Source organism: Lagenorhynchus albirostris, chromosome 1 (genome assembly GCF_949774975.1).
Source record: "Lagenorhynchus albirostris chromosome 1, mLagAlb1.1, whole genome shotgun sequence".
Classification (NCBI taxonomy): Eukaryota; Metazoa; Chordata; class Mammalia; order Artiodactyla; family Delphinidae; genus Lagenorhynchus; species Lagenorhynchus albirostris.
Window position 1 is genome coordinate 10,168,397 of NC_083095.1, and position 25,925 is coordinate 10,194,321.

At 48.4% G+C, this 25,925-nt stretch overlaps 1 protein-coding gene across 1 annotated transcript; it reads right to left on the minus strand.

Moving 5' to 3' along the window:
• Nucleotides 1–25,925, minus strand: SERPINA4 (serpin family A member 4). The gene is given in 6 exon segments (XM_060155864.1): nucleotides 1–85; nucleotides 87–181; nucleotides 987–1,166; nucleotides 2,031–2,305; nucleotides 6,168–6,830; nucleotides 25,829–25,925. Coding segments are annotated over 6 exon segments (1,395 nt in total).

A 25,925-nucleotide genomic window follows, 5' to 3' on the forward strand; every position in this document is an offset into this window, starting at 1 on the left:
CTATGGCTTCGTGGAGTTGACAACCTTTCCCAGAAAGAGGATGCTCTGGGTGTTGGTGGAAAAGATCTCCACAAGGAAGGACTTGGTGATTGTCCCGGGACCAGAAGGTGACAACGCCGCTGGTGGCTGCTGCAGCCTGGGTGCCAACCTCATCCACCACCAGGATGGCTTTGTGGAAACTCTGGGAAGGAAATCACAGAAGGAAATCACCTCTGAGAGAGCATGAGCTGGGGCTTAGGGAAGACTAGGGGAACTAGAGACCACTGAAGATCAAAGCCACTTGTTGGGATATCACAGCAAGAATGTCTATACTGGGGGGGAGGTATTGAGCTGGATGACCTCTTATTTATAAATAGCCATTGCAATCATTAACTGAGCACATACTATGTGCCTATGCTCTTTTTAATCTTCATAACCATCCTATGAGGTCAATGTATTATGTCTGTTTTATAGATGAGGAAAATAAATCCAGAGACTGGGTAACCCTTTAAGGTCATAAGAGGCAGAACTGGAATTTGAACTCTCAAGCCCAAGACTCTACCCTCTAGTGCACCTTTGTTATATGTAGCTGAGGTCATAGGTCCCTTTCTCTGGTCTAAGAAATTTATGATACACACACACACACACACACACACACACACACACACACACACACACCTCAGCCTCATCTGTATCCTGCCTCTGTTTCTGTCATTGCATTTGTCACTCTCAGTTGCCATGATCTATGAGGGCGCTGTCTCCTGGACTTGACTGGAAGAGCTCTCTGAGGGCAGGGACCTGATGGACCCTAGATCTGCAGCACCGACCACCACGCCCAGCACATAGTGGGTTGCTTCTTGGGCTCCCTATGCCCGTGGATGATTAAATAAAACTTGGACTCTGAGACTTCACGTGGTGGCAGGGAGAGCACCCATCACCCAGCACCTTCCAAGAGGTGGAGCTTCCCCTCTGAGGTCTCTAGGAGTTGATATCCATTGATGACTTACCTTGGACACCTGCAGGTTTAGCTGTTCAGTGATGCCAGACAAGTCAGCCTGCTACGAGAACAAGTCCGTGATGCCCAGCTTGGGCAAAATCTGATCTAATTTATAGGAGCCAGAAATGGAGAATTTGGGGCTATACAACTTGAGCTTCCTGTAACCTGAAAGAGGCACTGGGTTAAAACACTGGACTCAGGAATTAGCCAAGGGTCCCAGCTGGCTGTGCTCTCCTTGACTGCACTTGCTCACGGCCCACCCTGCATCTGAGTTCCGTGGTCACAAACACCTTTGCCTGTGCCACTCCCTCAGATGAGTGCTGCCAGAGGCTTAAAGCCAGGCTCCTTCTTTGCCCTCAGGGCCTGCCGTCTGCAGGACCTCCTTCCTTTGGGAGTTCGTCTTCGGCAGAGGTTGTTTCCTGCAGACGTGCCAGGTGCCCAGGGAGACGCAAGTCTCCCGATGTGGCAGTTTTGCCTTTGTCTCTGATGAGGCTCCGTGCTTTTCACTTGGTTGGGACCCACTGATTTCTTTGGGTGGAATTCCTCCACCACGTGGCCTGTGTGAATCTTCCATCCACATGTGGCCTTGGCCTGAGGTCTTTTTCTTATGTGTGGCTGGAGACTTTTCCTGCTCATAGTCCCATGGTGACGTGAAAGCTTCCCTGCTATTTCCTGAGGTGGGTGGAAACCTCTCTACATCAGCTCAGTCAACCATCTTGATGGGAAGTCTACCCATTCATTGCACAGGGTGGACCCTCAGAGAGCCAGTGTCACTTCACCCCAGACTTGTGCAGTACGAGGGCTACATCTAGAACCCAGACTCCTAACTCCTAGTCTGGTTCTCTTTTCACTGATGAGAGCGAAATCACATTTTGGGTACAATAAGAGTGTTCCTTATTTAAGGAAACCCAAGGAAAGCCTTGAAGAAAATAAGAATTCTTCCGTAATTTGGCGATCCCCTCCACTCCCATTTGGGGCACTGGCTTTCACTGGAAGGGTCCGTGTGAAGGGCAGTGCTGCAGACTCTACACCGCACGATGCCCTGATGGTTTACCTCTTCCGAAGCAGATTACCTCCACCCTGTCAGCATCTCTGGAGTCAAAACCTCTTCCGCCTGCTCCATGTTCCCTCAGTTAGGAAGGATGAAAAGGGCTGTTGTGTTTCCTTTGTAATCCATCTGTAGCACCGAACAGAGCAAGTATCTGTCGTGAAGATACCAGTGGTGCTGGGTATCCTGCAGCATCACAGGCACCTTGACTACTGTATCCTCATCAACATAGAAGTCATGGGGAGAGGTCATCAAGGGGATGGATGGCGTCTCCCACAGAGCTGGAGGAAAGAAGGGAAGAAGGTACAGGGCATCCGTGGACCAACAAGCCGATTCTCCAGCCAGGGAATGCATCGTCACTCAAAACTCACCCTCCACCATCTCAGCAGTTCAGCACCTGACCTGCCTGGGGAATGGATCTGGGGGTTCAGGTAGGTTCTAAAATAAGAGACCCCAGAGGATATCAGCAAGGTTGTTTCCTGTCTTCACCGATTACTCGAAATCATTGGACTTAAATAATTTTGCCAACCTGATGTTCGTATAGTGGTAGCTCAGTGTGGTTTTGACATGCACTTTCTTGGTTTAAAATGAGGTTGAGTAGGACTTCCCTGGTGGCGCAGTGGTTGAGAGTCCGCCTGCTGATACAGGGGACACGGGTTCGTGCCCCGGTCCGGGAAGATCCCACATGCCGCGGAGCGGCTGGGCCCGTGAGCCATGGCCGCTGAGCCTGCGCGTCCGGAGCCTATGCTCCGCCACGGGAGAGGCCATGGCAGTGAGAGGCCCGCGTACCGAAAAAAATAAAAATAAAAAAATAAGACTGAGTAGTCTTTAGTATGTTTATGGATCAACTAGAAGTTCGGGGGATTTTTTTGGGTTTTGGGGTTTTTGTTTTTTTATTTTTTTATTTTATTATTATTATTTTTTAGTTCCGTGCCAGTTCACTTTTTTGCCCACATTTCTATAGGGCTGTTTCTTAGTGATTTGCAGGAGTTCTCTGAACACTAGTTGTCTATCAGTTCTGTGTGTTGCCAATGTGTTCTCTTCCTCTCTGACTTGTCTTTTCACTTTCATAATTGTGTGTTTTGATGATTGAAATTCTTCACTTCATGCAGTGAGCATACCAGGTTTTCCCTTTATGGTTAGATCTCTGTGTCCTGCTTAGGAAAAATTTTCCTGCCTCCAGGTCATGAAGATACTCCCCTATTTCCTCTACAAGGTTTACTCTTACCTTTTGCATTTAGGACTTTACTTCACCTGCAGGGAATGCTTATGATCTGTAGGATGGAGGAGTACAAAATCATTTTTTTCCATGAGGATACTGTCCCAGGACTGCTTTTTCAAAATCTATCCTTTTTCTCAATGCTCTATCATGCAGGCTTTGTCAAATATCCAATGTCCATATATCCATGGAGCCATTTCTGGGTTCCATTCTGGCCTCTCTGTTCTGTCCCATTGGTCTATGCATACCACACAGTCTAAATTAATACAGATTTATAACCAGCATTGCTCTCCAGCAGACAGGTTCTCTCTTTTTAACTATTCTTGGCCCTTTGCTCTCTCATATACACTTTAGAATCAGCTTGTTAACTGGTACCAAAAAGAATCTTTTAAAAACCTGTTGGGATTACTTTAAAATATTTCAATCAATTTGGGTGGGAACCGACATCTTTACCATGTTAAGTCTTCCTATTCATAAATACGGTATATCTATTTTTTATTTGTCGACTTTAATATCTCTCAGTATAATTTTATCTACAGAGATTCTGCATATCTTTGGTTTGTTTTCTTCTAGGTACTTTTCATTTTTTAAGATAAGCCACAGTTGTTCTACTACTGTCACCATGTGACCTAGACTGAGGTCTTGGGGCTACATTTGTGTCCCCAAGAGTGATGGGCAGATGTGTCAGAGGGCAAGATGTCTATTCCTAGAGCACCTCCTTCCCTGTGCCACGATCACTAACACAACTGCAGCGAGGTCTCTTTCAGTAAGAGAGCACCAAAATCTTCATTATTTCTGGCCAGAGCTTTGGGTATGGTGATGGTGTCTATTACACATGTAAATTATATTATATTTTAAATAGAATGGAGTCAATAGAATATTGTGCAGCCACTAAAATGAGATCTAAATAAAGTTTTCAATAGCGTAAAACTACACACACACACACACACACACACACGAGTGCATGTGAAAATTGATAACATCCGAATGAAGTCTATAGATTATCACCAACGTCAGCTTCCTGATTTGCTATTATACTACAGTTACATAAGATGTTATCTAGAGGAACCTGAGTGAAAGGTGCATGGGACCACTCTGTACAACTTTGCAACTCCCTATGAATTTACAGTTATTGCAGAATTTAAAAAAAAAATTTTTAAAGTTTTCAGTGGTGCCTGAAAATTCCACATGTAAAAATGCAAGCAGTGACCAGTTTGGATGGATTATAAGTCTGGGACTGTTCCTCAGAATCTGTTTCCTGTAGATTCAAGGTGGTTACAGCAGGGATTGAGAGGCAGATATGAAGCAGCCATTGCCCGCTGAAGGCAGACGAGACGATGAACAGACCAGAGGGGCTGCGTGCTCCAGCTCTCCTATGCTCTCCGCCAAGTTCATTGTCCAGCTCTACCCTGCTGACCAACAGTGTCTCCAGACCACTGCCAGGTGCTCAACCTGGGCCTCTGCCCAAGCTCTCCCTACATGGAACCACTCTGGTGGCTGGATGTGCCTGGCATGTAGATTTCCTGATAAGTTCCAACTTGTCCACAAGCTCCAGCGACTTGTTCTCTGTCCCTCCAACTCCCTCTTCCTCCGGACCTTCACTTCCCCAGTCCTTCCCACAAACATGCCAGGACTAATTCCTCTCACACCCCGCTTTCCCTCCCCACTCACGGTGACTATGCTTCCTGGATGGCGCCCTAAGTGATACACACTGTACAAAACTGTTCCTACCTGTGATTTCAACTCTATTAACATATGTGTGTGAATGGAAGACTGGAAGCAATTAGGCTAACATGTTAATGTTGGTTCCCTCAGGAAGGTAGGATTCTGGGCAATTTCTAGTTTTTCTTTTATACTTATATGTATTTTTAAAGGTCTTCAAAATTGTTATCATTAGAATAATTACAAATACTCTATTTATTGAGCGTATATAATGATCAGGGGTTGTCAAACTTCTTCTGCAAAGGGCAAGAAAGTAAATATTTTACGCTTTACAGGTTATTCTGTCTCAGTAGCAACTGCTAGCCTCTGTCCCGTGAAAGCAGCCAGAGATAATACATAAATGAATGGGCGTGGCTGTGTGCCAATAAAACTTTATTTACAAAAACAGGTGGCCTTCAGGTTTGGCCAGGAGCTGTAGTTTGCTGATCCCTTCAGGCCCTTTTCTAAGGAGTATTCAAATATGTGACATCATTTGATTCTCAGAAAAAAAACTTTGAAGCAGGGACTCTTCTATCCTTATAAGAGTCCTTCACGCAAACAACCTGCCCTGTTTGTACTGTTGGTAAGTGGCAGAGCTGGATATGAATCCAGCAGTTCAACTTGTCACCATTGGGTAGAATGCATTTCATACATTGCTGTTATTTTTTTAAAAAAATAAGAAAATAGGGCTTCCCTGGTGGCGCAGTGGTTGAGGGTCCGCCTGCCGATTCAGGGACACGGGTTCGTGCCCTGGTCTGGGAAGATCCCACATGCCGCGGAGCGGCTGGGCCCGTGAGCCATGGCCGCTGAGCCTGCGCGTCTGGAGCCTGTGCTCCGCAACAAGAGAGGCCACAATAGTGAGAGGCCTGCGCACCGCGATGAAGAGTGGCCCCTGCTTGCCGCAACTAGAGAAAGTCCTTGCACAGAAACGAAGACCCAACACAGCCAAAAATAAATAAATAAAAAATAAAAATAAAGGAATTCCCTTAAAAAATTTTAAAAAAAATAAGAAAATATGTCTAAAGGTATGAAGGGGTGGAAATCAATACTACCCAAACTTAAATATCTGAGGCTCTAACATTAAATTCTCAGAAGGCTGCTCAAACCTATCAGACCCAATCCATCCACTTTCTGTTCTGAGGGAGTTTCTTTCTGATATGTGATCCTTCAACGAATTAGGGGGAAAGGGAAGATGTAGGATCCACCAACGAATTGACTCTTACCTTTGAAGTAAATGTAATTCACCGGCACCATCGTGGTATCCGCGCTGAGCTCGTTGACCAAATCCACAATCTTCCCTCGAGTTTCCTCCCTGACTTGGTTGTTGATAAGCTGGGTTGTGCCCCCAGAGTCGTCGAAGTTGGTGTGGAAGAGTTTGGACTCCTAGAAGGTCACGGAGTCTTTAAGGAATCTCGGAAGGAGCGGCAGCTCCAGGCTCAACAACAGGGTGCTGTCCACACGTATCTCCAGCCCGTCGGCCGGGAGGTGGAGAGTGTGCAGAAGGTTCTGGAAGCCCCTGTGCATGTCAGATACTGACACCTCTGTGAGATTGAAGCCGAGACCCTCGAGGATCTGGGTCTGGCTGTGCTAGCGGACCCCCAGGGACAGCATGGCGTAGGCGGCGGAGATGCTCAGCAGGGAGAAGACGTTGCTCCCGTAGGGTTGGGAAGCCATCAGGTGGTAGAAGCGGAGAGCAAAGGCAGTATTGCCTGCAGTGACCTTGAGGCTGGGGGAGCCCTCACCTGTGCCCGGAGCCTCCTGATGGGGGCAGTGGATGTGACCCTGGCCGTGATGCTCGGGATGCCGCTGACCTCGAGAAAGGACCAGTAGTCCAGCCAGACGGAGGAGTAGGCAGTCGGTAAGACGCACCTTCTGTGCTCTCGGGTCTACAGGAGGGAAGAATGTGCCCAGGAAACTCCCCAGCAGAATGCCCAACCCCACTGAGATGCCAGGCAGAAGGCAGGGCCCCAGGGATCTAAGCGATACTCTCAACTCCTGCAAATGAGCTTGCAGGGGAGTAGCAAACACCCAGTACCTTCACGTGTGCGGTGCCACGACACTGCAGCAGGGCTGCAGATTTACAAAGCAGCTCATTGCCCACCATCCCATTTCCTTTCCCATCTCTGTGAGCTCTGCACGGCACTGGACTCCATTCTCATTACAGAGAAGGGGAAACAGAGACTCCAAAAGTGACTTAACCAAGTCACCAAACTAGTAAATATCTGAGCTAGAGCACAGGTCTCCGGACTCTCAGCCTGGGGTGCCTTGCACCATCTGAGTTTATTTCCTTAGCCCAGTGACCCATCACGTCAAAGGTGCTCATCACCAAAGGCTATGTTAGCGACTACCCCACAGACATCCGTGGTGTGTTTTACACTTTGCAAAATCGCTTTCATGCCATTTTGTTTGACCCTCTTATCCAGGTAGAGGTCAATAGAGCTGGTATTCTTGTCACCACTCTGTACAGATGAGATCACTGATGCTCAACACATGATGTGTCCAAAGTCTCAGGGACAGAATTGGTCCCTTTCCCTAATGAACTTAACCTGCCCCAAACAGGATGCTCAATTTTCTCCACCAAATCTTCTCTCTGCCCCATCAAATGGCCCTACCATTACCTAGTTCTCAGCCCCAAACCCAGTTGTCACCCCTAACATGCATCTGGCCTTGCATCCATCCCACCCCATTCAATCCCTCAGTCCCTCTTGACACTCATTCAACTCTCCATCATTTTTCACCCAGACCAGAGGTCAGGAAACTTTTCCTATAAAGAGCCAGATAGTGAATATCTTTGGCTGTGGGGACCATACAGTCACTATTACATCTACTGAACTTTGCTGTGCTCGCTGGAGAGTGACCATAACAAGGAACACCCCCCCCCAACATGGCTTCCTACCAACCTATAACAACCACTCCTCATCCCCTCTCACACACTTCTCTCCGGCTTTGCGGTGAGATTACCCAGAAGCTCTGACAGGAGCTCTCCAAAAGCAACTGGAGCCAGAAGACCTGGGTCCCCAGCTGTACGTGGCCTTGTGGGAGGCTTTTCTGGATCTGAGCACCAGTTCCCTGCCCAGTGCAGCAAGGAGGTTGGTGCAATCATAGGTAGGTGTCTTTCTAGCCTTTGTCACCTCTAATTAGGGTGACCAATTGTTCCAGTTTGCCCAGGACTTTCCTACTTTTAGCGCTGAAAGTCTTGTCCCAGAACTCCCAGTCCTAAGCAAACCGGGACGGTTGGTCATCCTCCTTTTAGTCTCTACTGTGACCCTCGTAGGGTTACTCACAGCACAGTCAATCCTGGAGTGGCCCCTGGGTGCCTGTCTGAGCTCTAGATGTGGCTTGGATGTATCAAGCCCAGGAGGATTGGAGAAACCTCTCTGCACCACCTCCCACCTCCCTGATTAGGTAATTATTAATGAACCGACCCATGGGTACAGTGTGGAGTCTCAATAGAGAGAGAAACCCCACTGCAAGTTGGCTCACCTCCTCCCAGGAGAACCCCCTTTCCCTCCCGGGGGGACCAAGAGAGTTCACCCCTTCCTGTTTGTGTTATTGTTGAGGTTCACCTGATACTTGCTTTTCCTGCGGCTCAAGGGAACCCCTTAGTGGGCCTGGTCTCCACTCTGACCCTCAATTGCAATGTGAACTTAAGTACTACCATCCCCCTCTCTGGGTTTCTGTTGCCCCGCACCACCATTTCAGCCATATCCCTGCCCCTGCAAATAAAGAGTTGGGCCAGACCAGGGGCAGCAAACTCCAGCGCCTTCACAAACTCGGGAAGGCAGCTTCCAGGGTGACATGGTGGGAAACAGTGGGCACGCGGAACTGGTATCAGCTCTCTGTGGCCAGACAAGACCCATATAGAGGCTAGATCCTTCCCAGGGCTTCCAGTGTGCAATCCTGGACTACGTGATTTCTGAGAAGCCTGCCAGCTTTATAGCGGCATGGTTCTGTGATGGAACCTCCTAAGATGTCACATGCCTAGACTGCAAGGACGGCGCATCCCAGGAGCAAAGGCGGGAACAGATGCCTCCTTGGTCCAGGAATCCAATCGCTCATTTCCTCTCTAATCACGGAGCTGAAGCTGCTCTCTTGTAAGTAATCAGGGAGGCTCAGCACCCTTGGATCATTCTGGGAAAGCTGCAGGCAGGGGTGATGTTTTGCTGTTTCTCAGGCCATATGGCTCAAGGAGGAGAAGACTTCAGCTGATCTCTGAATCCACTCTTTCCTTCATTCATTCATTCAATCAATCATCCAGCTCCTTGCTGAGCTCCTGCTATGGTGAACGGCATTGTTACATTCTCATTGGCTGGATACACACACTGTAGGATATAGTCGTGAAGGGTAAGTTCAGGAGTTAGGATTGACTGTACAGGGAATTACTCTGGCCGCAGGTGGGGACAGAGGTTAGGAAGGGTGTCCTGGGGAAGGGACATCAGAGCTGCGACAGATGAGGAGTCCCCAAGTTAAAGGAGAGGGGTTAGAGCAGGGAACAGTGTTCCAGATAGGGGAACAGCATGAAAAAATGTTCTGCAGAAGAATGAATCATGGAATAATGATGGGTGCAAAGACCCCAGTGTGCCTGAGGTGGGAGAGGATGGGAGAGGCAGCATCTGGGACACACAGGTGCACAAGACATCACCTTGACCTTAGGGGGCAGGAGACGAGGTGTGACCAAGAGCAGCAACAGTATGAGGCAGCCCTAGGCACGGCCATATGCCTTAGAGCAAGGGATTGGAAGGGGGAGACAGGGCAGGCTTCATGGAGGAGGGGGCATTTAGGTTGATCCTGGTTTGGTCTGATTCAAAGGCATTAGACTCCTCTCTCTGACTGTGCAGAGCAGTATCATCTTAGCCATGAGGATTTCCTATCTGATCCTGAGCAGGTGATTCCAGAAGGTGAAAGTCATTCTGAACTAAGAGGGAAGGGAGGGGTTGAGGATCTCTTCTCTTCAAGGGCCAGCTGAGTCTTTCAAACTCTGTCTCCCTCCCTCCCATGTCTCCAGCCCCCACCAGGACCTTCTGTGAGCACTGCTGGTTCTGTGCAGGTCTAACCAAAGGCAGGTAGAACACGCAATCTAGACTTTGAGCCCCTCCGGACCCGTCAGCTCAGAGCCACCTGGGTCTCAGCATTTAGGGTTGTTAAGGACAGTGAGGTAAAGGAGGATGGGGCTTTATGAAAGATGGTGCAGATGTAGGGATTTGCAGCAGGCTGTCGTGATGGGGACCCACACCACTTTCTGACACTTGGTGGCTGACCGCTTCTAAGCCGCATCCCTCCTTCTCCCCCTTCTGCCCCATGTCTGGGCGAGAAAGCCCACTGGTAGTTCAATCCTCACCCCAGCCCCTCCCACCAGCCACTGTAAAAACCCCAAGCCGGCCTCCCATCCCTGCATTCTAGGGCCATTTTTGGACCAGCTTGGGAGCCTGCCTTGTCCTCCCCAGCAAGTCTCATTATGTGAACAATAAACCTCCCCACGCCCTCTGGGTGTACGTGTGGTGTCATCAGTCTTGACCTTCAAAACAAATTTTAGGTGGGGGTTTATTATGGCATGAATTATGTGCCCCCCAATCATATGTGCCCCAGAATGTGACCATATTTGGAGATAGAGGTCTTAAAGAGGTAATTAAGGGCTTCCCTGGTGGCGCAGTGGTTGAGAGTCCGCCTGCAGATGCAGGGGACACGGGTTCGTGTCCCGGTCCGAGAAGATCCCACATGCCGTGGAGCGGCTGGGCCCATGAGCCATGGCCGCTGAGCTTGCGCGTCTGGAGCCTGTGCTCCACAACGGGAGAGGCCACGGCAGTGAGAGGCCCGCATACTGAAAATAAAAAGAGGTAATTAAGTTAATATGAGGTCATGAGAGTGGGGCCCTAATCCAATATGACTGGTGTCCTTATAAGAAGAGATTAGAGAACCTACTCTATAGCACAGGGAACTCTACTCAGTGATCTGCGGTGACCTAAGTGAGAAGGAAATCTAAAAAAGAGGGGATATATGTATATGTATAACTGACTCACTTTACTGTATGTCAGAAACTAACACAACACTGTAAAGCAACTATACTCCCAATAAATAAATAAATAATAAAAGAAGGTGAGGCTAGGACACACACGTACAGAGGCAGAAAACCATGTGAAGACACAGGCTGTAAGCCCAGGAGCGAGGCCTTGAGCACAATCATCCTTCATGGCCCTCAGAAGGAACCAACCCTGTTGACACCTTGATCTGAGACTTTTAGCCTCCAGAACCACAAGACAAAAAGTGTCTGTTGTTTAAGCCACCTCTGTAGTCTGGGCGCTTTGTTACGGCAGCTGAGCCGACTAAGACAGGCTTCATCCTGCCTCTGGTTCTCAACAAACTCCTGTCTCTAGGATTTGCCCCCAGGGCCATAGCCAGACCTCTGCCTCTGTCCCCCGATCGGAGCTGGTGGCATAACTGTGACTGCAGTTTTGGCCGAGCCTAGAAAGGCCTAAACCATGTGTCTGAGCCCTGGAGTTGTCCTTCCTGTAGTTCACTTGCTCTACATTCCGCTGGCTTCCATGAAGTTCTCCAACAGCCTTACCATCTTTCCAATAAATTCTACTTTTTGATTTGTCTAAGCAATCCAAAGTGTCCTAAGACTCTTTGCAAGCAAAAGGAGTATAACTGGTACAATTGTTAACATATTTTAATGGGGTTTCCCTGGTGGCGCAGTGGTTGGGAGTCCACTTGCCGATGCAGGGGACGCGGGTTCGTGCCCTGGTCCGGGAAGATCCCACATGCCGCGGAGCGGCTGGGCCCGTGAGCCGTGGCCGCTGAGCCTGCGCGTCCAGAGCCTGTGCTCCGCAGCGGGAGAGGCCACAACAGTGAGAGGCCCGTGTACCGCAAAAAAAAAACAACAACACATATTTTAATGAATAACAAGATGCTGATCTCTTAAGTTGGGCTGATCTTCTCCCTCAATTTTGTCCTTAGGAAGAGTTTACACAGGGTTTACTGAGCAGTAAGCCCTTCCTTTGTATTAGCCCATCATTTGGCTTAGACATGGGGTAAATAATTGCAGTCCTCAAGTTAATGGCACTGGGTGAGGCCCTAGCTCACGTGCCCTGCAGTATGCCTTTATCCAGGTCCTTTAAACAGGGCCTGGGAAGGGATCAGTCCCCGTGATGGATTAAATATGGCTGCACGGTCTGTGCTGCCCCTTCCATCAGGAGGTGGAGTCTATTTCCCCTCCCTCCCTTTGAGTCAGGGCTTCCCCTGTGACTTGTCTTAATCCTTTGGGGCATAAGTGATGCTGTATAAACTCCTGAGGCTGAGCCTTGATATCAGCAACTTCTGCTTTCACGTGCTGGTACGTTCTTTCTTGGAAGCCAGCTGCCATGTAAGGAGGCTGACCTGGAGCTCCCATGCTGTAAGGAAGCCCAAGCTAACCAAATGGGCAGGCGGTGGGGGAGAGAGAGAAGGGGGGAGGTGTCACATGAAGGAGCATTGAGGCAGCAGACGCGTGGATGAAGCCTCCAGGGACCTCTTTACCCAGCCCAACCACAGTCTGAACACAGCCAAGCGAATGACCCCAGCCAGCACCCTGTAGAGCAGAAGAACCACTTGGCCAAACCCTGCCTGAATTTCCCACCCATCTAACCCCGGTAAAAGTGAGAAAGTGATTGTTGTTTCCAACCACTGAGGTTTGGGGTGGTTTGTTACATAACAATGGATCTTCCAAACAGTCCCAAACTTCGGGTTTTCCTAGAGCAGTTCTTTTTCCTTTTTCTTTTAGAAGAACTCTGAAGCACAGGTCACCTGACAGACACTAAGTAGCAGGACACCACACGGGACAGGTGATCTTCTCAAGGGTGAGGAAGGCGGGAGAGGAGGCACAAGTCCATTCACAGAGTCATCAGTCATTTACTGAGAACCTACTATGTGCCTGGCCCTGTGCAGGGCTCTGGGAGTTGAGCCTTGGGGAGCACAAAGTCCCCGCCCTCATGGAACTTACATCCTAGTCCAGGGGATGGACAGGAAACAAATAAACACATAATAGAATTTCAGATCAGTGCTGAAAGGAGCATGGGGAGAAGAGGAGATACAGACTGATTGTGTCACAGGGAAGAGGCAAATCTGACTACATGCTGGATCGGTTTCTTTTACTTTAACCCTTGCTTCCCGTTGCTTTTGTTCACTAAAAGGATACTGTCTACATAATGGCCTGCCTTGAGGAAACCTGCCCCTCTGCCTGAATGTTAAACCAAAGTGCCTTTGTTCAGGGAAACATCTGGACCCTGTCCACCTGTGGATGGCTGCAAGAAAGAAAACACATCCCCTCCCTGAGGCTGGCCATTCCAGGGGATCTTTGCAAAACTTATGGCCTTTTTACTTTACTTTCTCATCTCCTCCCCATCTCTGTGCTATAAAAGAAACTGGCATCCAGACCCCGATAAGATGGTTATTTAGAGACATTAGTCTGGCATTTTCTTGGTCTGCCGGCTTTCTGAATAAAGTCGTATTCTTGGCCTCAACACCTCGTCTCCGATTCATCGGCCTGTTGTGCGGTGAGCAGAGCGAGCTTGGACTCAGTAACAACTGGGGCTGGGCAGTCCACCCTGAGGAAGTGGCATTTGAGCCCAGACCTGCATGAAGAGAACAGACAAGGACGAGCATGCAGACAAGTGTGGCCGGTGTCCAGGCCGAGGGGCAAGTGCGATGCCCAAATCAAACAGGATGTCACCGACGGGGCAGGTGTCAGGGCATCTGGGCAACCCCAGGGGGCCTCTGAATCCACAGCTCCCGCTGCCACAGACACCTTCTCAAAAAGAAAGTTGAGTCGCCCTTCCTCATTCCTCAATCACCATAGAAACCCTGCCAGAGGGAACCGGAGCAGGGGGAGGAGAAACCGGCGAGGGAGACCAACCTACCAACGTCCCACAGATGTACAGGCAGAAGTCAGATGCATCAGAGACAGTTAGCTGACAATTAACTCTGCATCAGTTGCAGTGACTGCTTTCAGTGCAGGGATGGCTGGGTTGCATGTGCCTGGTGATGGTTGGATCACAGTAAGTTAAAAAAAAAAATACAAGCCTAGAAAGAGGCTGCAGAGTCACTCAGCTGGCAGGCTTCCTGGGCTCTGATTAGTCAGATGCCTGCGAGCCCCCAGCGCTGCTGAGAATGTGCTGATAACATGAACTTGAACAGGGAGGTGTGAAAGTAACAGGCTCCCCCAGCTGAAGGCAGCGAGGGCGGCCGGGTAGCTGGGAACGGGAGTCAGGAGGCTCGGGTTCCAGTTCCTTGATGGTCAGTGGTCTCTGGGTGGCCTTCAGCAGGTCCCTTTCCCTCTCTGGCCTCAGTTTCCCCATGTAAATGAAAGTGGCTGGACCAGTAAGGGCTGCACACTGGACCTTCTCGGGGACCAGGCTGTTAACAGGATAATGAGGCAAGTCACAGGAGCACCGCAGGAAAGCATCAGTGGCCAGGGCCACGTCTGCCACGTAGTAGATGCTCAGTAAATTCGTTGAAGGTCTAGATAGACCTGGTGCCTGATCTAGTGATGGCGCCAAGAGACCTTCTGATTGTCCCAGGGGAGTTGGAAATCTGGATTTCTTTTTTAATGTGAACTATCCCAATTTTAAAATGTGGGCCCCTAATTTAAATGAGTTTTTTTTAATCCATCCATTTCAAACACAACGGTTTCTACCGGTTCAACCTGTTTGCTGCCAGTTTGCAATAACCTTGGTGCTAGCAGATTTTCAAGGCCTTTTCCAGCTCTGCATTCTTCGGAGGAAAATATAATGTTTATGTCACACTTGATTCGTTAAAGGTTTGAGGCTGGCTTAGGGGACCTCCCCAGATTTAAAGTTAAAAGTTAAAAATTAAACAAATCAGACACACCATCAGGAAAAATATAAATGAAGTTGGAATGCTGATCAAAGCAGTGATAAAAAAGAACAAACCTGGAGGGCTTACCCTAGTATTTTGAGATATTATCAAAGTCACAGTGAATTAACAGAAACAGAATGCCACAGCTGGAAAGTCAAAGAAAGTGCTTATTTATGAGCTAGAAGTTTTCACAAGGCTATTTGCTGCTAAGCTTCCTAGAGACCAAAGTCACGAGGGTCACGTTCTCTTACATGGTTTTCACTGCTCATGTGGGCAAGGAAGCTGGTTCTTCATAAAGCAGCCCCTAACTTCTCCCTTGGGAACGTCTCCAGCTCCCTCTGGCTACACACCCTTCCCTTCCTCTTCCTAGGATGCGGAGGAGAAGGGCTGTCAGGATGGCCAGAGCAGGGAGCTCAGGAGCTGCCTCCCTTGGGTCCACTGGGAGAGAAGGAAGAGCTGTGGGCTCAGGCCTGTCTCAGGTCCAGGCTGGGGGAGGATGATAAAAGGGGAGCCTTCAGATTGCTCCAGGTCCAGCCCAGTGCGTCCAGATAAAGATCGGCCTGAGATGCGCAGCCGCAGATGCACTGTTGGTTTGCTCGCTTCCTTAGCTCGTGCCGTTGTCCCACCTGGGTGGCTGTCTCCTGTTCCTGCTGAGCAGGAGCCCCTCCCTTCCCTGATCCCCCCACTGAGCCCCCAATGCCAAGTCAGAGATGTTCCTTCTAGATGCTCCTTCATACCACTGTGGATGCTGAGGTCAAAAATGGCCGAGCACCAGCCATTCACATACTTCAATCTAACACACAGAGCTTCGTGGCCTGCACTTCCCACCCAGCATCAGACTGTCATCCCCCGCATTACAACATTCTTCCAAACACCCAAAATATCGCCTCTTCAGGATCTGCCATCATTTATTTAAGCAATCCCCTGCCGCTGGACATTTCAGTTACTTCTGAATTCCTTTTGATCCTAAGGACATTATGGGGGATGCACATCCTTAGACCTAAATGCACGTCCGTTCCCCATCTCTTCCTTAGGACCGAGTCCTTGAAGCAGGATCTGGGCTGTGATCCTACATTGGTCTCCAAGGCTGCTTAACAAAGCACCGTAAGCTAAGTGGCTTAACCAACAGAAATATTATTCTCTCACAGCTTTGAAGGCAAGAAAATCCAGATTCAGGTGTGGACAGGGCCAAGAAAATGCAGCAGACTCACAGATATAGAGAACAAACTAGCGGTTATCCGTAGGGAAGGGAAAAATAAGGTTAGGGGATTAAGAAGTACAAACTATCATGTATAAAATAAGCTACAAGGATATATTGTACAACACGGGGAATGTAGCCAATATTTTGTGAAATACACATTGAAACTGTCAAAAAATACAATTAGCAGAAACTAACACAACACTGTAAGGCAATTATACTTCAATAAAAAATAATAATAAATAAATAAGAATGTGGAATAGGAACATAGACATCCAGATATTTTAGAGCCAGCTTTCCTTTGTCAAAAAAACAGCACTACATATAAGGGCAAGAAAGGAGAAGTAAGTTCAAGCAGGAAGTCAGATACTCAGACAGAAAAAGCAGCCCCGAGGTAAGGAAGGTAATCCATTTAGTTTTTCCCTTCTTTACGCATTGGCCTTCAGCCAGCTGGGGAGGAGCATGGTGGTAACCTTCACATGGTCCCTGCAGGTACCAGCAACTAATGTTAAACATAACCCCACATCCGAATCTAAAGAAGAGTGGATACATGTATATGTGGAACTGATTCACTTTGCTGTACACCTGAAACTAACACAACATTCTAAGTCAACTATATTCCAATAAAAATTAAAATAAAATAGTCAAACTCAGACAAATAAGTGAATGAACAAATAAATAAATAAAAGTGTTATAAAAACCTTAAAAAAAAAAAGCCAAAAACGTGTGGGCAGGGCCAAGTTTCCTCTAAAGGCTCTAGGGAAGGATCCGTCCATGACTCTTCCAGCCTCTGGAGGCGCCATGCATTCTTTGTCTGTGGCTGCATCCATGTGGCTTCTTCCATATGTCTCTTTGTGTCTCACATGTCACCCTGCCTTTCTCTTATAAGGACACCTGTCACAGGATTTGGGGCCACCTAGATAATCCAGGATGATTTCATCTTGAGATCCTTAATTATATCTACAAAGACTCTTTTTCCAAATAAAGTCGCCTTCACAGGGGCCAGGGCTTAGGACAAGGACATACAATTCACCCCACTCCAGATACTCTTGACCAATTGCCCTCCATGGAGAAGCTCCCCCACTTCCCACACCAGTGACACATACCAGGATCCCCCTTTCTGTCACGTTTTTGCAATGGCCTTGGGGAAACCTTTTGCTTCTCTGAGCCTTGTTTCCCCTCCAGTACCCAGGGATAAAAGTCCCTGGTTTTCAGTGGATCGGAGGAGATCGGGGGCTTTGGGACTGTGCTTTGCCAGCTGGGGTCCGGTGCGGGTGTCTGCCTGTTACTCTTCATCCAAGGCAGCTTGTGCAACTTCAGGGCCCCCTGGGGAGCACGTGGGACCTCACAGCCTGGTGTGTGGAGACCCAGAGGCCCCGGCTGTAAGTGCAGCCCGAGAAGGCAGCCCAGTAGCAGGCGGCCAGGTGCCTGGGAAACAGGTGGGGTGGCTGGAGGTCCTGGCCTCAGGAAACAGGTGACAAGGGCCCGGGCTCAGCATTGAGGTGGGGAAAGTGGTGGGCAACGGCAACCCTCTCTGGGTCGATATTCCCTGAAGTTGAAAACTGAGAGAGTGGAGGAAGCCAGTACAGCTCGCTGCGCTTGAGTCTGGTGATTCTTAACTGACCGGCTTTACTGTGGGACCCAATTCTTTCACTCTCGGCAGGCCTCAAATAAGCTGCCAGGGCTCCTTCCACATGCCAGCCCAGCCCCACCGTGTCAGAGTCACCCAGACACACTCATCCTGACGCTACAGGATCACCCGTGGATTCCAGACCCCGCACTGAAGCTGCCAACACAGCAGCCCGGGTGGACCTGGACATCTGTGTGTTCAATCTCGTCTCCAAGGCAAGGCGATGCCAGCAGGGTCTGGGAGTTGCCGGAGCAGTGGGAAGGGGGTCAGCCCCACTGGGCCATCAAGCAGCTGAGCGAGCTCCCCGAGACGAGAGGATGACCCCCAGGTTTCTCGAAAACCTTGCAGCTGCTCCCAAAGTGGCAGACAAGACAAAGAGAAGCCTGGCACTGTGGCTCTGGGGGGACCTTTATTTTGATACATACTTAGACCTAAACAGTTCAGGCTTTCAATCTCACCCCTTCCTCTGTATGTGCCACAAACGTTGTCTGTACTTGATTACACAGAGGTCTGCATACCCTCTATCTCTAGAATCTCCGTTTCTCTCTATAGACACGGATGATTTATATTCTATTCTAGAATGAGAGTTCTATACGGCATGTTCTAAATTCCATCCTATAATGAGAGTTCTATATACAGTTCTCACTATAGACATGGATGATTTAGATTCTATTCTATAGTGAGAGTTCTATACGACATGTTCTATATTCTATTCTATAATGAAAGTTCTATATAGCGTTCTCCCTATAGACACGGATGATTTACATTCTATTCTATAATGAGAGTTTTATATGGCATGTTCTATATTCCATTCTATGAGAGTTCTATATAGAGTTCTCTCTAAAGACACGGATAATTTACATTCTATTCTGCAATGAGAGTTCTATAGGACATGTTCTAAATTCTATTCTATAATGAGAGTTTTATATAGGGTTCTCTCTATAGACACGGATGATTTACTTTCTATTCTATAATGAGAGTTCTGTACCACATGTTCTAAATTCTATCCTGTAATAAAGGTTCTATATAGAATTCTCTCTATAGACACGGAAGATTCACATTGTATTCTACAGAGAGAGTTCTATACGGCATGTTCTATATTCTATTCTATATAGTGTTCTCTCTATAGACTTGGAAGATTTACATTCTATTCTATAATGAGAGTTCTCTACCACATGTTCTATCTTATAATGAGAGTTCTATATAGAGTTCTTTTTATAGACATGGATGATTTGCATTCTATTCTATAGTGAGAGTTCTATACGACATGCTGTATATTCTATTCTATAATGAGAGTTCTGTATAGAGTTCTTTCTATAGACACAGATGATTTACATTCTATTCTCTAATGAGATTTCAATACGACACGTGTGAGCTCGTCCCCACACTCCCACAGGCAGAGGAGAGAGGATGAAGAACTTATGACTTTGTAGGAACAGAACCCCTAGGTGCTACCATCACTGGGTTTTCCTCCTACAGGAAACCGGCAGGGAAAGGGGCCTCAGGGGGACGCGGCCAGACTTAGGGCTGAGGCCTTTAATGCAGGCCTGATGAGGGGCGGCAGTGGCACTGCAGTCACTCAGAGCCGTGCAAACGCATCTGGCGGGTCACTGCTGTCCACACACACAGGCCTGCAATCTACGGCCAGCGAAGCGGCGACAGCTGACAGAAGCAGCGGTCCCCTCCCCGTCTCCCTCCCCCTCCCCTGGCTCCAAAACACAGCCTCACGTGACAGGAGTCTTGGCAGAGACAGTGGGCAAGCCCCCCACGGGGAAAGAAGGCCATGAGAAGGCCACTGTTCTCCAGGAGGAACTTTCCAGAAGGAAATCGATTTCTCTCTTGGCAGGCCTTAAACTGGGGTCTCTGAGCAGATACCCCAGACCTGCCGAGACTGGAGTCCCCACGTCCTCTGCTGGAAGCGGGAGCAGGGCTTTAATGGGCTCCAGTATCTCACTGGGGGGATTTTTATTTTTTACATCTTTATTGGAGTATAATTGCTTTACAATGGTGTGTTAGTTTCTGCTTTATAACAAAGTGAATCAATTATACATATACATATGTTCCCATATCTCTTCCCCCTTGCGTCTCCCTCCCTCCCACCCTCCCTATCCCACCCCTCTAGGTGGTCACAAAGCACCGAGCTGATCTCCCTGTGCTATGTGGCTGCTTCCCACTAGCTATCTACCTTACGTTTGGTAGTGTATATATGTCCATGCCTCTCTCTCGCTTTGTTACTCCTGCCGTTGTGCCAAGGAGTAAGGAGTGCTGCACGCCCCTGTCCCCCCATCCCACAAAGCTGCCGGCGCTCTTGATGCAGAGGCCGCCGAGGGGATGATGCTTCAGCATGGCTGTCTCCGCAAGGTAGCAGCCCACGCCTCCCAAGTGCTGATGCGCCGGGGCTCCGGGCCATAAAGGAGACATTCCACACTATGGAGGGGAAGCCTCCATCCGCTCTCCCAAGTGGCCCTGGCTCCAGGCAGCCGTGCTGTACAAAGCTTTTGCTGTTACACCTGCCGTCGGGCCTGGCCTTGGCCCTTGCTGTTTGCACGTCCAGGGGGTAGCGACTTCCCCAGCTGGGCCTCAATTTCCACATCTGGAAAATAAGGACGTCCTTCCAACCGCAGAGGGGTTTCTGAGGATCAGCTGGAAGAGGAAGCCGAAAAGAGCTTTGTGAATCTCCAAGGTCTGGCCAAATGCACGGAGGCGGTTTCAGACACCCGGTCAGCCTACTCACTTCAGTAGACAGGCCACGTCCCAATGCACCTCCTTCTTTTCCAGAAGCCACCGCTCTACCCTTCACTGGGTTCTCCTTTCACTGACTGTGTCCTCCTGCCCTTGACGGCATATATGTGGCCGTGTAGTCCTGAGTGCGCCGTCTCCCTCCCCAACCCGCACCTGCCACGCCCTCAGCCCCCTGAGAGTGACCCTACTGTGTGCCATTGAGTTCCCTGCCATGGCTTCAGCTGGGGGTCTCACCCACAGCTCGTTCCCCCTCCCACGGGAGCTAGAAGCCTTGGGGGCCATGGGAAGTGCCCCTGATCTGGCCCTAAGCGCGGCCAGTGACTGGTTGACCAGTGAGGGCCCCTCTCTCAGGGAGGCACGGCACAGAGTGCATTAGCATGGGGTGGTGAGGTTCAGGAGTCCCAAAGCTGCAGAGGAACTGGAGAGGCAGAGGCAGAGTCAGATACAGGAACAGAGGCAGCAAAGGTAGGGAGGAGTTGAGTCACCTTCAGGACAGTGACATTCGCCCCCTCCTGAGAGCCTGGCAGCTGAGTTGATTGTGCCCAAGGGTGGTTCCAGCCCTGAGTGTGAACTGACAGTGTGGCTGCCCAGCCCCTCCCTCTCCCCCCTTACTTCCTCCATATAAGCTCAACTACTGTGTAAGCTTAGTACTGCTGGTATTGCACCCATTTTACAGATGAGGAAACTGAGGTCCTGAGAGGTCAACTACTTTCCCCAGCTCACTCAGGGAGAAAGCAGCAGAGCCAATGTTCAAGTCTGGTCTTTCTAACTCCATATTCTGCATTCCTCAGAAACGCCGGTCGCAGCAATCAACTCGCTTGTCCACTCATCCCAGGGCTGGGTCTGCAGGAATCATCATGTAAATGTGCGCTGCTGCTGCTGGGTTGCTTGCTTCACAAGGAGAGAAAACAACCCTGCTGGCTGGGTTCCAAGCCCCCTCTGATCCTGCGTTATTCCAAACGCATGTCCCATGAAGTCTGGGGCGCTTCTCCAGGCTCCTCGTGTGTGTGTCGGAGTGTATAAGTGTGCACCCAGGCCCAGGGTCTGCCCCAGGAGGCAAGGAACACTCTGGGAAGCTCAGTGCTTGGGTTAGAGCGGAGTTTCTCAACCTGACACTCTTGGCATTTGGGACTGGGGGTAGGTGCTGTCCTGTGCAATGAAGGATGTTTAGCAGCGTCCCTGGTCTGTACCCACTAGGTGCTAGCAGCCCCCGCCACCACCCAGCTGTGACGACCCCAAACCTCTCCAGACATTGCCAAGTGTCCCCTGAGAGGCAAAGTCACCCCATTGAGAAACACAGGGGTAGAGAAGCCCGCAGCTCTTCACCAAGGACCCTGTCAGCCTTGGTGTGTGCTCTAATGTGTGAACCTTATACAAAGCACAAACACGAGTCTTACATTCTCCATTTTCTCTTCCAGCCCTTTCCCCAGGCTAAGCCTCAGGGGCATCCATCTCCCAGGGGTGTTTCCATCTGGCTGATTGCCGGGCAGTTCACCAGGCTCGGCAAGGACAAGGCTTCGAGTCGCCAGCAGATGGCGCAGAAATCCTTCCCAGGCCTCCGTGGATGCCGATTTCTTCTCTGTGTCCTGAGTTAGTCTGAGAATCTGGCGCTGAAAGGGGCTTTAGTGCCCCCGTCCTCAACTTGGGGTGGGGGGGATTTTGCCCCCCAGGAAACCTCTGGTGATATCTGGAGACATTTTGGATTGTCATCGTTGGGGGAGGGATTGCTACTGCCATCTAATGGGTAGAGACCAAAGACGAGGCTGAACACCCTATGATGCACAGGACAGCCTCCCGCGCCAGGAATGATCCAGCCCAGAATGTCAATTGTGCCGAGGTTGAGAAACCCCTGTTTATAGATGGGTAAACAGAGGACACAAAGGGAGAACTTAATTGTATGGTGGCTTCCCAGTATGGTTATAGGATGTAGTGATAAGATGAGATGAAAACCGTGATGAGGGTTTATAAGTACCTATGCTTGAGGGCAGGGGGTCTGATTTCTTTGTCTCTCTCCCTGCATCCAGCAGAAGTGTTCAGGAAAAGTTGACTGAACTGGATTGAATCGGCCACTCCACGTCTGAAGATGGGCAAAACTATAGGTCCATTTTGGCGCTGCCTCCTGATCAGATGTTAACATCTGCCCGGAGCACGGGGTTGAGAGGTGCTGGGCTCAGCAGGTAAGAGTGCTAGGATCGACTAGTCATGTCTGCTATGAGTGCAGAACCAGATAATCAGAAATTCAGCCATTTTTCTTACCCTAGAATAGATGATCAGAAGACTGGGAAGAAAAGATTCCCTTAGAAAGGACTTTTCTTAAAAATCATAAGTCCTCTGAATTGAGTCACTGTAAAACAGATAAACAAACACCAAGATGCATTTAGAGCATCCTAGAAAACATGGAAGAAAATATTAGAACATTGTTTACCTTTTATCGTTTTAATAAAAAAGAAATGAAGCTCTGCTCATTTGTAATACGTGGTTAGCACTGGCTCTCTTACTCAGTTACCTGTCACCCAGGCAACTCCACGTGCAGAGTCCAAGTTACATTGGTAGGGGGAGCACCCCATGGTGTGCAAGGGGCAGTATTGTCCTTGGTCCTTGGTTCAACTTCTGACGATTGGTTCACATTGCAGTTTCTGGCTCAGCGCACTGACAGAGCATACAGACTATATTACCCAGGGGTTATTTAAACTAACCCTCACAACATGAATAACCCACTTAAAGAGATTCCTACAAAGCAGCTATGGATTATGGATAATAAAACCAATTATGCAAAGAGAACTGTACAAACAGGAAGTGGCGGAACTGACATGTGTTGCTGCTGCACACAGTTGTGCAAGTTGTGGACTGCACAAGGGCACTCGGGCAGGAGGCAAGCGGGGGCTGAAATCCATCTATACTCCACTGGCCAGTCCTTCCTCCCAAGTGCAGGGCTGTATCCATCTAGACAGAATGCCTTTTCCCCACCTGCCCAAAGGCTGCTCTGGCCCACTCCTGCTCTGAATACTGGCTTCCCATCGGCCCCAGCACAAGGCGCTCTGAAGGTCAAACCACATCTCATAAGGCACCAGCCAAAGTGCTCCAAAGGCCTCAAAGATCATTTGAAATACGGGTTTACATCCATGAGCGTAACCACTCCAGGCCTCGCCTTGTGACCCTGCTCAATGCTTCTCCAACAGCCAGCCTCTCCTTCTTGCTAGCAGAACCCCAGTTTTATACAGAGCAGCCATGTGCTCTACAAAAAAGCTCCATTCCTAGTTTCCCTTCCTACTAGAGATGATAATTGAGCAGAAATCTGGCTAAAGAGAACTAAAGGGACATCTTCTAATGATTTGGGGAGAATTTTCTTTTCCTAACGTAGGTAATACTCTTCCTCCTTGTGGCTTCCTCCTTCCTCCTTTCTGTAATGCAGATGTGATGACTAGAGGTGTGGCAGCTCTGTTGTGATCTTGAGAGAAAGGACAAAACAGTGGTAAAGACTAGTCCTGAGGTCTGTGAGCTGCTGAAACAAAGCCAAGAACTCTCATCCTTCTGTTGTATGAAAAAACCTTCTAATTTGTTTAAGCTGCTATTTGGTCAAGTCTTGTGTTACTTGCAGCTGAACACAGTTCCAGAAAGTTGACTCCTCAGTAGATGTTATTCCCTGAAATATTAGCTCTGATCGTGTGGAATCATCACAATTAGCCAGCTATGTAAAAACTAAGACCAATCTCTAGATTTTTTCAGCATTGTCTAAACTCATGTATTCAATCTGTCACATTACAAAATGTTATTCATTTTAATAACACATTTTAGAAATCTCTTTAAATATGTTTTATTGAAGTGTAATACACATTTAGAAACAAGCACGTATTATAAGTGTACAGCCCGTTCATTATTCACAGACGGAACCCATCCAAATAGCCAGGATACAGATCAAGAAAGATAATGTGACCAGTTTCTCAGGAGAAGCCCCTTTTTAGATATCTTTCTCAATAATGAAAACAAAAGGTCACATACTGTTGTTGGTCTTAGAAAAATGACTGAACCAGTGCATGGAAAATAATATGGCAACAAACTAAAATGAATTCGTTTGTTAGCAAATACTGTTTAATGAACCAGAGAAAACGTTGCTGAAGATCCGAAGCAGGGATTTGAATCAAACAAATTCCTCCTATGGGTGGTTTGCTCTATAGTTAGATGACAGTACTGAGACTAATATGTCTCAAATTAGGACGTTTGCCAGAGTCTTTTCAATCTAGAAGTTTGCTAGATTCTGTTTTAGCAGTGAAATATACCTAAAAAACTATTATTTTTTTGGTGAAACACCAAAGGAAAGGTTACTGGAGAATATATTTCTTTCAACACTATGTTATGTCTTAAGTCAAAACAATATTTTTATGGGGAAAGAGTGTAGGCACAGGGGCTTCCCTGGTGGCGCCGTGGTTGAGAGTCCGCCTGCTGATGCAGGGGACACGGGTTCGTGCCCCGGTCCGGGAAGATCTCACATACCGCGGAGCGGCTGGGCCCGTGAGCCATGGCCGCTGAGCCTGCGCGTCCGGAGCCTGTGCTCCGCAACGGGAGTGGCCACAACAGTGAGAGGCCCGCGTACCGCAAAAAAAAAAAAAAAGAGTGTAGGCACAGATGCAGCATTTGTTTAGACTAGAAGATACAAAGAATTCAGGGCTATGTTTATACAGGTAGCACCACATGTGAAACTCCTTATATAGGTGAAAGCAAGCTATATTATCAATGTGTGTTATATTATCAAAACACACTTTATGTAGTAAGACAGCCATTTTCAAAGTCTTTATTTGAAAGATATTGTCAATATAATGAGTTTTATAAAATAAACATCTCCGATTGAATCTTTAGGAATCATAAGATAGGGAATTATTTATATTGAAAGCTTTGATACCACACAGAAATGTTCTGCTTATCTTATGTAAGGTACTTGAAAGTATGATTCTTAAAGATGAGCTGCACATTTTTTTTCTTTTACACAGGATAGGTGTTTCAAATGTGTAGACTTTTTCCTCTGCAGTTAAAAATGGGTCTCATTTCGAAGTGGATTTACTTCCAAAACACAATCTGTCTCTTTGATACAAAAAAGGTTTTAATCATGAGTGAGAAAGTAACAGTTTTCAAAAGACAAACGAATAAAAACCAGCCTCATGCTTTGAAAATCTCTTGACAACAGCTGTATGGAAACATTTCTATTGTTATGCAATGTTGCTACTGAAAGCCACGTAAAGGTGTCACCTGCAAATACCCTCATATCTGTAAACCTGAAAACACTTGGCAACAGAATTTTCCAATCTATTTAATGTTTTTTCCCAGCCAAGAGTTTCAGGGATTGTGAACGTGGAGTAGACTGCTGCCCCCTCCCTAAGAAAAGTTGATGTGTTGACTCTGGGCATTCAAGTAAGTGCAGAAGTGATGCATGTCCCTCCTGGGACCAGGTTTCACGAGCAAGCACAGCTCACCCTGCTCTTTTCCCACCTCCACCGAGGCTGGGAGGGAATCTGGGTTCCAGAGTGAAGATGACTTGGAGCAGACCAGCAGCCAGTCCATGACTGACAT